Source organism: Silurus meridionalis, chromosome 11, assembly GCF_014805685.1.
Source record: "Silurus meridionalis isolate SWU-2019-XX chromosome 11, ASM1480568v1, whole genome shotgun sequence".
Taxonomy (NCBI): Eukaryota; Metazoa; Chordata; class Actinopteri; order Siluriformes; family Siluridae; genus Silurus; species Silurus meridionalis.
The window spans coordinates 15,809,013-15,822,226 of NC_060894.1; the positions used below are offsets into that span (position 1 = coordinate 15,809,013).

General features: G+C 39.1%; 1 protein-coding gene across 2 annotated transcripts in view; it reads right to left on the minus strand.

The window, feature by feature from the left end:
* Positions 1 to 13,214, minus strand: part of alcama (activated leukocyte cell adhesion molecule a) — a 70,300-nt gene that overhangs the window by 23,115 nt on the left and 33,971 nt on the right. For both annotated transcript variants that reach the window (XM_046860991.1, XM_046860990.1), the window contains exons 2-3: positions 609 to 715; positions 120 to 339 (exon numbers count right to left, since the gene is read on the minus strand). In XM_046860991.1, coding sequence (XP_046716947.1) covers positions 120 to 339; positions 609 to 715 — 327 coding nt within the window. The remainder of the gene's footprint in view (positions 1 to 119; positions 340 to 608; positions 716 to 13,214) is intronic.

Below are 13,214 nucleotides of genomic sequence, written 5' to 3' on the forward strand. Positions count from 1 at the left end.
CTTATCTGTATCTATATCTACTTACACCCCTAGTGTACTGTAAATATCCCATATAGAAATTTCTGAGAAAAAAATATTGCTTCTGGCAGTGGCAGGATTGTTGGAAAAGCTGTACTCACTGTGCACTTCAACCTCAACAGGGTATTCGTTGACATTATTGGAGGAGACCACCATGCAAGTGAAGAATCTCTGGTCATCCAGGATTGCACCTGTGATGATTAGGCTGGAGTCTGAATCGATGCTAGTACGGTCCTTATAGCTGTCCGTGGCTATGATCTTCGCCTTTTCCTTCTGTACCTGCTTCACCAAAATATCTCCTGCAGTGCCATTCTCCTTTGACTAAGGACAATAAGACAAAAGCACTATTACTAATCTGTCATACACCTGAACTGACTTATAATATTCAGTCAGCAAAACCGAGAATGTAAAAAAGCTACACTTTTTTTTTTCCGCTTTTTTCGTGTGTCACAGTAAAGCTAGCGAATCTGTGCAAACCACTTATTCATCTCTTCACACTTCAACAATGTGCCTGGTTTTCCTGACATGTGACAGCAGGACACCAGTGATCCAGAGCTGACAAAATCAGACAAGACGAGCGGCAGTCTTACATGTTTCCATTTCGTGAACATCAGATCTTCTGGTCTGTTGTCGCCATCGTTGCAAGGCACCTTGATGGTATCGCCGTACAACCCGATGACCTTCTTGGTGCCGCTTGCTGAAATGTGAACACAGACACAAAAAAGATGGAAATTGTTAAAAACTACTTTATCTGCATTCGGTACATAAAGGACTTAGTCAACATTAGAACAAAGACATCTCTTCCGCACTGTATCTAATTAGAAACCATTCACAGGGTGTTGAGTCGGTCGCTCTGCTCCTTGCTCCTCTACGATATCGTGATCAGAATGGCTCTAATGCCACCATCAAGTATGCCAATGCCACAGTCATAATAGGCCTAATCTTCAGCTATAATGAGACTTAAAGCCAGAAGTTTAGAGCGGTGTCAGGACAATCATTTGCCTCTCGATTTGGCTCTCAGCATGAGTCAAGAGCCGGTCACTGATTTCATGTACCAGGAAGCAGATTGTGATTCATTCACACATCAGATAGGATGCTGAGGTGAGGTTCAGCTGCTTCACAGAGCTGTGAGTCACCATCGGCAATGATCTCGAGTGGAAACGTTTCTCAGCAAATTTTAAAAATGTCCCATGCCTTATCAGACAATGATTTCAAAAGTCTTACATTTACACTAGAATCTTTCGCATAAAGTCGATTACAAGCTGCACCACATCCTCACATTATACATTATGCTCAAAACACAGAAGAGGAGCACAAAAAACATTACAGAGAATCAGTACAACATCCCAAAGTACAGGACAATTAAAAAACAAATGTTGAGCCAGCAAAAAGCAGCATTGCATTCTGCACACATACTTCTCTCTCGTCTCGTCTTTGGCAGAAACTGTTATTTCTATGAGAATATTGTATGAGGATATATGGAGAGTCATTAAGTTGCTCAACAAACAGTAGTTCACATGTACATGCTACACTGTTATTATAAACTATAATCACTAAATTTACACCTCAATAACACTTACTTTTCACTTCAATGTGTTAAATTCTTTTACGTTTTAGCTGCTGCTCTAGAAGACTATTGGCTAATTTAAAGTTTTTTAAGCTTTATATTGAATTTTCTTTTATTAAGTTTGTAAGAAAATGACACATCTCTATGTACTGTGCTAAAGTCTTATGCTATAATTAGACTTGTTGTTTCAGCACTAGTATAATGGCCATATATAATTCTCTCTTTAGTAAAATACAACCAGAAAATACTTTTACAGCTTCTATTGGCTAAAGTGGCAAGTATTTAGTGTGACTGAGCAATAACAGGAAACTAGCTCTCATCAACCTAAATGGAATTAAACCCTAAGTAATATCAGTGCTAACACCTGCATTTGTTTTAATAAATCATGTCAAAATGACTGCTGCAAAAAGGTCTATTGCAAAAGGTTTGTGCAACACATGTTTGAGCATGACAAATGCATGTTGTATGATTTTCATTCATTAGAACTTGTTCATAAGACCAATTTTCAATCACAACATTCTTTTAAAATGCCAAAGATCACAGAATTTGACAGACATAAAATCAAACTTTTGCATCAGCAAAGCCGCTCTCAGAGGGCTCAAGCTGTGATGTTCAAGCTGTTCTGAAGAAATATGAAGGATCAGGTGAGGTAAAGGACAAAAAATAAAGAGCCAAGAAACTATTCAAAATCTGTTGAGGAGTTTCTCAGAGTTTCTTCTTTGAGAGCGTGGAAGGACAAGAGTCCTTGCTCAACATCTGGCATCTTTATCGGGATGCTAAGTTGACCCATCAGGAATGTCTTTGTGGAAGTTTTGCAGCCAAGAATCCACTTTTTTTTTAAAGGGGAACAGGCTGAATTGAGGGTGAAATGGAGTGACTAATCAATTTTCACATCCAGTCAACTACAATATGGGTGAAGAAAAGTTGGAGAGAGATGGACAAATGATGGCCCTTTAGTAAAACTTGATGGAGAGTCTGTCCTGGTTTGATGCTGCATTTCAGCCTATGATGTTGGAGATTTAATGCAAATTGATGGGATTAGGAATGCTAAAAAGGTTTTTGTCCATGATTCCATTCCTTCTGGAAAGCTCCTGATTGGGAATGATTACATTTTTAAGCATGCTGGTTATCCCAATCACAATGCTAATGAGGTGGAATCAGATTTGGAGGGAAAAACAGCTGATAAATCACTAACAGTCATGAACTGGCCTCCACAGGGTCCAGAGCTGAACATGATATAGCCAGTATGTGAGCTTCTGGACATATAAGAAATATAAGAAAACCAACAAAAGAACTATGGGAAATGCTGAGAGATGCCTGGTATATTATGACAGAAGATTACTCCAGAAAACATCCAGATAGGTCATCAGGCCTCCCTAAAGGGTGTGTGTATATATATATATATATATATATATATATATATATATATATATATATATATATATATATATTTTTTTTTTTTTTTTGGGCTGTCATAATTAACGCTTTAACGCAAATGTAGTTTAACGGAACTAAAGTCGCAATTAATGCAGCGTGCATTTCTGCTTGACCATTTTTATTAAAAATATAAATAAATAAAAAAAAAGATGCTAAATTAAATCCTTTAACGCGATACACATTTATTTATGATGACTTTTCTTCACTCATGTTATTCATTAGTCATGAGTTAACTCATAACGATCATGCGATTTAATAATTGAATCGAAATAGCTTTAGTTTTTTCAGTTTACAATTTTCCAGCCTAGAAATTAACTCAAGCACCAGACACAGAGCTGCCAACACTACTAACAATAAAGCAGGTCCTAGCAAGCAGAGAAAGGAAGCAAAAAAAAAAGAAAGAATTTTACCACCAAAACCCTAATGAATAGAAAGGAATGGAGTGAATATTTCTTCAGATGTGCACTAAGCAATGGGTAAACAGGAAAGTAAAAATAAGCATTTCTTTCCCCATGAAAACCAAAGACACCACAATGTGCTCTCTCTCTGTTGGCTCAGATGGCCGAATATCGCACATTCTTAAGATCATGGAAAAATAAAATCTTTGACAAGAGAAAGTTACTGCACCAGAAAATATGTCTTATGTCCCACATCCTTCCGCCTTCAGAAAACAGGCTTTTCTGTTGGCTAAATTGAATTTATATTTCACTAAAAATGAAAAAATGACAGCTAAATAGTAAATGCTGGCATTTCTGCTCAGCTCTGCCCCTTTTCCTGAAAAGACAACTTGTGTATCTTCAACAGAGGACATTGGTTCATTGGTTCTTAAGTTGAGAGTGGCTTAAAAATGATAATTTTAAATAATAAACTGCTGCTTTCAAATGAGTCACAAAGACCCTGAACGTAATCAGAAGACTGTTTAGGAACTGGCCATCGGAGCCTCGTCAAAACCATTTAATTTCATTTGAGATGTATGAAAATTGGTAGCGGTGTCTAACAGAAACTCCTCGTTCTCCCTGAAAGCGCAATGTTCCGAGGTTGTCATGGTGATGCGGCACTCCGTTGAGCTGTGTGGTCATTTTCGAGAGATGAATAAAAATTTTTTGGAGGGTTATACATGCTTTGTGCCTTGGCCACTTCCGCTCTATGCTTCTCGGAATAAGCCGCACAGTGAACGCGACCAAAACGGGGTTCAGATTGTGGCCGTAGCAGAATACCTTAGCATGCACAAACACACAAACCAGTCTTCTGAAGTGTTCTTCACAAAGACTGTCATCATGACGATGATTTTAATATTATTAGACAAGGCTGCATTTAAAACTGACAATCCTGAAAGAACAGGAAAAAATTAAACATCACAACACACAAATGATGCTCTCCCTCAGAGGTCAAGATAGATAAGATCGATTCATACCTAAAAGAACCTTGATAGAATTATTAAATCGAATGGGGCATTGAATTAGAGTGCACGCTCGCCCTTTTCCTGACACGGTCAACCTGCCGATTTGTGTGCAGTTAAATTATGAATTGAAGGAGCATGAGGCCTGTTCAGACAGACGCTTCGCTGAGATAAAATTAAAGCGTGGGAATAAAGCATAAGGTTTAATAATATAGTCGACTAGCAGAATGGAGGACGAGGCAGACATGGAGACAGGTGCAGACGGCGCTGTGTACACTCCGGGTCCACCTGTGTCTACAGAACAGTGTTTGAACAACAGACCACCTCTACAGGTATCTGTAATCTCCCTCCTGCCAGCTCTTTTCTAAAATATAGTGTTAGCGTGAGTGTGTGTGTGCAGACATTACGAAGACTTGGACACATTACGAACGCGAGCTCTCCGAGGAAGTATTAGATGAAGGCACCTTTGTTTTTCCATTTCAGGCCCTGAACGCAAACACGCTCCTCCGGTGCTGATGTTTGGAGAGTGTGTTGGGGCGTGAAGAGCAAAATGCGCCACTCATCACTCCCTTTGTCGTCTGCCCGGAACTGCAGCAGGCAAAGTTGCCATGGGCTAATGGGATGCAGCCTGTATTTTGGACACAAATGTCCAAAACACAGCCAATGTTTGTTCTACTGATCCGCGTGCTAAGTGACGGCTTTTGGTTGTTAAACCGTAAATCTATTTTGAAAAAAGTTAGAATTTTAGGCTTGCTAATGGAGAGCAGCACACACCAGAGTCTGGTATCTGAAAATCTAGGAGTTCAATTATGCTTCGAGTTAACACATAAAATATATTATGTCCAATTAGATTCGTTCAGGAAGCAACTTTACGGTGTATATTTTTTTATCTTGTCAATTACGCTGCTTCAGCAATTTGCTATTGCTCATTTTTCATGTACAGTAGTACCTCTTTTAAGTCAATTATATGCTTATTATTGTTCTGTATCATAAATGAATATGTAATAAATGTAGCTGAACATCCAATTAAATTGCCATATGTGCATATCAGGTCCTAAGACCTTTTGCTAAAATATTTGAACAAAAACATTCAACTGTTTTTAACATCTTACTTTCAACATTAAAAAAATAATAAATTCACACAAAAGGCACATAAAAATTACATCATTAGCAGGGTATGGATACAGTTAGCCTTAATGGAAGTGTGCATTTGAACACTACTGAGATGAAAGACCCCTTAACTGTGAAAAGAGAAAGAGTGTGTGTGGGGACTGTTCACACACCCACGGCGTGACTGATTGCAATCTCCTTTCAATTTAGGAGCCGGGTGCTGACCTTTTTAAAAACGTTTTCTCACGAGCACCTCAGTTCTGTCGCCGGGTGGGTGTGTGTGTGTTAGTTTGTGGGAATGTGTGTGGGTAGGTGTGTGTTTGCTCACACAGTGTAGGAGAAAGACTGGCTTATCACTCTTGCGACACACCTGAGCACACAGGGCACAATGACCTGACGGGGAATGCTTTTCCGTTCTCAGGTTCATTCCTTCACAGCTGAAAGATTAAACCTTAACACCCTGGACCATCACCGATTCCTCTCAACCAAACACTGATAACCGAAAAAAAAAAAAAGTGTAACTCCATAGATTAAAAATGGTCTTTATTTTAGAAGCTAGATTGCGAGTAGACTAATGAATCCTGCAGACTGTGATGCTCAATGTAGTGTTTGTTATTTCTTCAATAAAGAAAAGGCAGAAAGAGCTCAGACTTGGCAGTCCTGCAGCGTTTTTATATGGAGCAGTGGGAGAGCTTTAGGCAGCGCTATTCGCTCTCTCACAATACGCCTCCAATAACGCTAATGTTCTCCCATTAGCGCTGTCCCTGGGTCGCGTTGCACTCACAAAACTCTAAAATATGTGCAGCCTACAGACTGCACACCAAAAATCGACAAAAAGGAAAAACTAGGAGGGCTAAATTATGATTGCATTCGAGTTGATGCACCGTGTGTCGGCTTATAGCTACAAGATTCATTAAGAAACGCTGGCAGACTTGAATTTCGTTGAACGTCTTTCTTTCTGAAGGGGATGTCTGGTGTCATGGAGGAAGAACGATGCTACTCTTTAAATGAAGTTACGAGAGCAACAACACAAAACAAATGAGACTGCTGGTATGGAGAGAAAATAGAAACACTATAGGCCTAATACATTCCGAAAAACAGTGCAGCAAGATGCTACAAGAAAAAAAAATTATATATCTGAGAGAAAGCGAGAGGTGTTAGCACTTGGGAAATCAACGCTGCTCCCAAGCCTGTGACTTGTCAAGCGGAGGCTGGCATGGCTGTTGTCAAATCCTGAATTAATAGCTGAAGATAAAATAGAGGATTGATGGAGTCATAGCCTGATGAACCTGTGAGTTTTTTTTATTTTTTTTTTATTTCAATCACTACCAGAGCACTACTTTATGCTATCTGTAGTTAGAATCAGCAAGATTCTTTTTTATCCATTCATCCATGGCATGTTTTTGGTAGTCGGGAGGAAACCTGAAAACAAAAACTGGTCTAGGGAGAGCATACCAAGAAAATAGGTAGGTAATATATTTTGAAATAAACTACACGCTGAAAAGATTAGTATCTTTTATATTGAAGAACCCTGAACTTCCACGAAGCTCACTGCTCATCCTTGGTCTCAAAAAGTGTGCTTTATTTAATTTTTGTGAATATGATTTTCTTGCAGTTTTACCACTACTTGGTATCAGTTTTATGTGAAAAGATAAGCGCACTTTGTATTAAAAGAGTACTATTGTTCATTTAAGTACTTATGTTTTTGTAAGGCGAAACCTCAGCACATCTGTAGAGGCAGCTTTTTTTTGTAGAGGCAGCAGGATCTAATCTGTGTAAGACCTACAGAAAGGACTTTAAAGGAAGTTTAATGTGTATGTGTATGTATGTGTGTGTGTCTGTGTGTGTCTGTGTGTGTGTGTGTGTCTGTGTGGGGGGGCTGCATGTGGGGAGGTATGTGCTTTGCTGCTGGTTTGGGAGCTTTAAAGGGATCTTAATAAGTTACAGCCTAAATCGATTAGAGAGAATGAAACACAGCCGGACAGAAGGCTGGATAGAATTATCGAAGCTCTCACTGAAGGTGGCAGAAAGCTGAAATCTGATTAGGTAAGCATGTACTTGAATATGTTCTCCCCCATGCAGAGATGCAAAGAATGTTCCAGCTTTTTCCCATTTCATCACAGGCATGTGTGCCACGGTCTTGTATGGGGGTATGATGTAAAGTGTAGGGCGCAATATTTTCTGTTTCTAGTATTGTGTCCGTGTGTGTGTGTGTGTGTGTGTATGTATGTGTGTTTATGTATGTGTCTGTCCCTGATACTGGCTTCGCTTCAAAAATTAAGCAGGGAGCCGTACAAACAAAGCACATAAATAAAGTACTGCAGGAAAAAAAGATAAGACACACAGACACAACACACAGACACACAAAGCCACAAAAAACCCTTGCTGGGTTAAATCAGATTGAGATTGAGATTAAGAGAGCATTTACTGCACTATAAACTCTTTCTGTTTATGCTTAATCCAAACATCAGTAATACTAGACATTATGACCTTTTATTTTTATCATAGCTCCCAAGTGTTTTAACACTCACACTCTGATAATTCTATAGAACTTAATAAAAAAAATAACTGAAGTCAATATATATATATATATATATATATATATATATATATATATATATATATATATATGTGTGTGTGTGTGTGTGTGTGTGTGTGTGTGTGTGTGTGTGTGTCCTATGAGTTTTAGCATGTGTCTGTAAATAAGCAGATGGTAAAAAGGAGTCAACATTTTCATGCCCACGAAAAACATTAATGGCTTAAAAAAAAAAAAAAAAAAAAAAAAAAAAGTAAGAAAGAAAAAAAAAAGTGTTTTAATTACCATCACTGTACCTGGATTTTATTAGGTATTCAGGATGCAGAGTTTATTTGGATTTTGCATTATATGTATTGTTAGGCATATTTGATCTAACAAGCAGTAGCAAAAACACCAAAAAACTGATCATTTACCATTAAATTATGTAGTTTATGTGTAAAAAGCTCTCTCTCTCTCTCTCTCTCTCTCTCTCTCACACACACACACACACACACACACACACACACAAATAACAAGCCTGGAATGTTAACATCTACAAAAAAACATTGCATGCATGAAAGCTAGCCATAGCTAAATAAATAAAAGAATGAACTTTATCTAAATCCGTGTTATGTTTTTACAAACTGTGGCAATGTAAACAATACAAAACTGTCAGAAACATTGACTTTCCATCAGCTGTGTTAACAAATCAGTAACGTGTAAATCATGCTGAATATTAGCTAAGAAAGCTAACAAGCTACAGCAGTTAACAGGCCTAATAAATGAATAATCAGAGAAATATATGAGGAGGCTTTGAGATAGTAAGATACAATACAGCTCTCTGTTTAAAAGGTTAAAAATGTGAGAAGAGTTGGCGCTAGGCCACTGGGAAAATAGACACCAAGCATGGAAGCTAGCTAATGAACAAACCTAATTAAGCTAGCTAACACAGTGAGAGTCTTTTTTTACAGATAATAATGATAGTGACAGTGGAAACAAGACAACACTGCCAGGAATGTGAATATTTGTAAAATTGTAAGGACACATTCACTAGGATTAAAATGGCATTGCAGCTACACCATTAGCGCATGAGCACAAACACAATTTCCATTAGATCGTATGTAATGAGAGACACTGGGTCACAATGTGTTCCCAAAATTTGGTGCTTTTTTCAACAGAATATTAACATAAACAGAACAAACACAAGCTCATTTTAAAAAAAAAAGCACAGCCGTGTTTAGTGCTGAGAAATAATGTGGAGGTTGGGTTGAGTATAGTGGCTATTTCTGAGAATTGTATGGTTGTATTGCATATCGCTTTCGGTTTATTTGATATGGGTATTTAGGTTGGAGTGGCTGGATGTTGGAGAGGATTTGTGATATGGTCATTGGCCAGATGTCAAGCAAAAATGGTGCTAGAGGGTTAATGAAATGAAAGCAGACACGATGTTTATGGTACTCAGCTTCGAATCTGTAGACATCCTAGCAGCTTAAAGGCTTGTGGGAAGCTTTATGACAATGGATAAAGGTTAAATTGGTAATAGCTTGAAGCCTGGAGTGTACAAAGAAATATAATTGGTTAAATTAGTCTTTTTCGATGGCTCATAGAGGCATGATCATCATAATTTCGTTTCGCTCTAGTCTGAGCGTTCCAATTTAAAACGTTGAAGCATTCCGCTATTAAAATCGACTTTGAAGGTTGCAAAAACCACAAGTTGTCAAGTGAAGATAATCAGCATCAGCGTGATCCGCAGAATCCTGTGTGAGCAAAACCACATTACAGTACCAAAGGAAAAGAAGAAAAGAGGGGGCTGGAAATTCGCTAGTGTGTGTCAGCAGCAGTAATGAACACACAGTTATTGTTCATCCCTCATCAACTCTAATACCAGAATGCCCTCCTCATCTTCTAGCATATTGAGTCTAGTGGAGCATCAGGAATCAAAGCTATAAGCCACACACTGAGCGAGTTCTGGCCGCACACTGTGCGAGTTCTGCTTCATAACGGCACACATCCCTGTTCATTTTACACGTATCAGTCAGCCCTGTGGAACAGCACACTGCAGGAAAGGAACAAGGATCCTTGGGTATAAAAAGCCACCATCATGACCAGCATATGAATCGTGAGGGGTTTATACGTGGGCATGGTGTTCGGGTAAAAAGCAGTGTAACAACTTAGCTTTGTGATTTGATCCTTTCGACTCAACCTAATCCTTTATTTTCGTTCTTGAATTTTTAAGCAGGATCTTGGCAGGCGGGACCTGTCCTCTGAGAGGCAAGGTTAAGAGTTCCAGGCGCTCTGAACAAAATCACTTTGCTCTCTCTCCAGAGGGAGATGTATCCAGTATTGACTCTTTCAGAGGAGCAGTCGTACCATCTGTGGCATTCAGCACTCCCTCTTAAATAGGATACTCGACAAACTCCCAACAGAGGTACTCAGGTCATCTGTATTGAGCCCAGGCAAGTTAATGGATTCTGTCACTGGTTAAAATGCCAAAACAATCACTGCATGTGCATCAGTATCAAAGATCAGCATATTTTATGCCTCCATCTGTCTGGACAGTAAGTGGTAGTTTGTAAAGCTTAATTAAGGCTTGTAACCGGAAGCTGCATCGTGCCTCGGCTGGCTTCAACAACACATTTGTCCTACCACTAACCTTCCTTGTATGGCTGGCCACTTATTTTAGCCAGTAAAAATACAAAAACTGCAACAAAAAACGCATTGCCACCGGTTACTGGATCGTTTAATGGGAGCGGCTGTTGGAGCTGTCTGTGCACTTGAACTCATAATCATCTCCGTGATGACGGGCAAGTGCAATCTCCGGGCAAAGCAAGCGTGCTGTAAAAGGAGGCTTTGTTTAACCCCACCTCAATCTTTCGCTTGCCTCATTTATCTCTCCTTCTCCTGTACTTTATGTGCGAGTCAAAATAAATGATGACAGAATTTGACATGTTTTGAATGAGAAGAACTAAACCTAATCCTACAAACATCCCCAGAGCAATGGGACATTAAAAAACGAACAGAAATAGATATTACAACATTGCTGCCAGGACACCAATGAGCTGATCAATAAATGGGAATGACATACTCTCTTCCTGGTGCTGTTTAACTTTCCAAGCTCTGAGAGAATTTATGACATTTACTCTTTCTCCCTTTCTGGCTGAAAAGAAAATGAGCAAATATTTGTGCAATATAACTGGACTTGGTATGACAGCAGACATTGTTTGATTTAGCTCCAATAAATGCATGAGTCTGTGAGTGCTGAAATGACTGCCATTTCGACACGTCCTGTTTTTCGTTTTTTTTTTTATTTCCTGAACACGTGAATCCTATTTCTGGAAGCCCAATCAAGCACAACACAAGTTCACGTTCAACATAGTCCAAGCTATAAGCCTATCTAGGGTTTGTGTAACTCTGTTTCATTAATATATAGCCATCCTGAATTCAGTGCCACCATTCTTCTTTCTGACAGGCAATAAATAATAATAATAGCTGCCACCAGGGCTGCAGTCTAGCTAGGTGGCTTCTTGAAAACGTGGCTTCTTGATACATCCTTGGTGATAAATCATGCAAAAGAAAAGAAAAGAAAAAAAAACCTCTTTAATTCAGTCAGCTGCAATAACAATTAACTACTACTATAGATACTGTGACACTAAACAATTTATATTTATTTTGAAGTTTTTTTTATCTGAAACGTGCCTTTTTGAAAACTGGTGAATAATCTAAATACTCGAAGGCCACTAAAGTTACAAACTTAAAAAGCTTTTCTTCACTTTGTGGCTGTGTATGAAAAGCCATTTGGAGAGCACGTGAAACATCCTTTGACGATTCAGCTGTCAATAAATTCAGCCTAACTCAGCTTGCGGCGTAACTAAACCACGTTTGGAGATGTGCCTGTCTGATGGAATCGCATGATCCAGATATAGCTTTTCAATGCTAATGTGGTCCCTAAGTCACTTTGGTCCGCTTCACAAGAGAGTGCTAAAGTGTAGCTAAATAGCAAAGGGATTCTCAATGATTTATAACTGGACCGAAGTGCTTTTCCAAGACTTCAGAGTCGCAGAGCTTCTGGTGGTCCGAAGGAAAAACAGTAAAAAAGAAAAAATGCTTGTTTAAGCTAGTCTGATGTTTAATTATGGGTGGAGGTGTGTGATTAGAAGTGTGCAGATAAACAGAAAACGCATTTTGGCTGGCAAAACAAGACCTCATTTTTAAAATGCAAATAAACAGGATCGATACTATACATCTACACCTTAGCACTAATAAAAAGTAGCAGGTAATAGACGGGAACATAACACACACGGACGGAGCACAAAAGCACAAACAAACCCATACACACACACACACACACACACACACACACACACACACACACACACCTTGCAGGAACATAAGCAGTGTCAGAGTTAGTTAAGGTCATTCCTTTGTTACCGAGGTCTTCATTAAACCTCAGGAAAGAGAGGAAAATTCACATCTTTTTTTTGCGTGACCCCCTCAAGCACAGCTCAGTCGGAGCATGCAGGCTAATTGACCTGTCTATGCAGCATGCTGGAGGACCTGCAGTGCTGAAATAATTGACTTGATGAAATGAGGAGTAGCCGCTCTCAGAGGATGGCCAGGCCGTCCACATCGCCTCTGGCTGCCAGGTCTCAATCTCAACCGCTGTCAATATTTCTCACTTTTCCCCTATTTTTCCTTCCTTCATTTCCATTCCTCTCTCCATTTCCCTCACTGGTCTAACCTGCTAAACAATTCATAGCGATGGCCTGCAAAATGAATTAGCTCTTACTGCAGATTCAGATTTCCCAACTAGTTGTTTTGTTGATTTTCCTAAACTGTATTCTGAGAAAGTTGAATCTGAAGTAACAAATGCCAAGGTCAGGTAACTAAGCAAACTGTGGAAAAATTCATGCTCACACCACATCACATTAGTTTTTTTCCAGGAACTAGACCTAACTGTTTAGTCAATAATTCTGCCAGTCCTACTGTGCGGTTCTATGCTACATGAGTTAGTACACATGCACACACCAGCAGTAATGTGGGAAAGGTGATAAGCCCTGTAACAACACGTTTCTTTACTATGTAGGTTTTAAATCGGATGGAGGTTCAGTCGTTCTCTGCATTCCAGTCACAGACGATCCGACATTAAAAAGCAAGCCACGACGGGCACT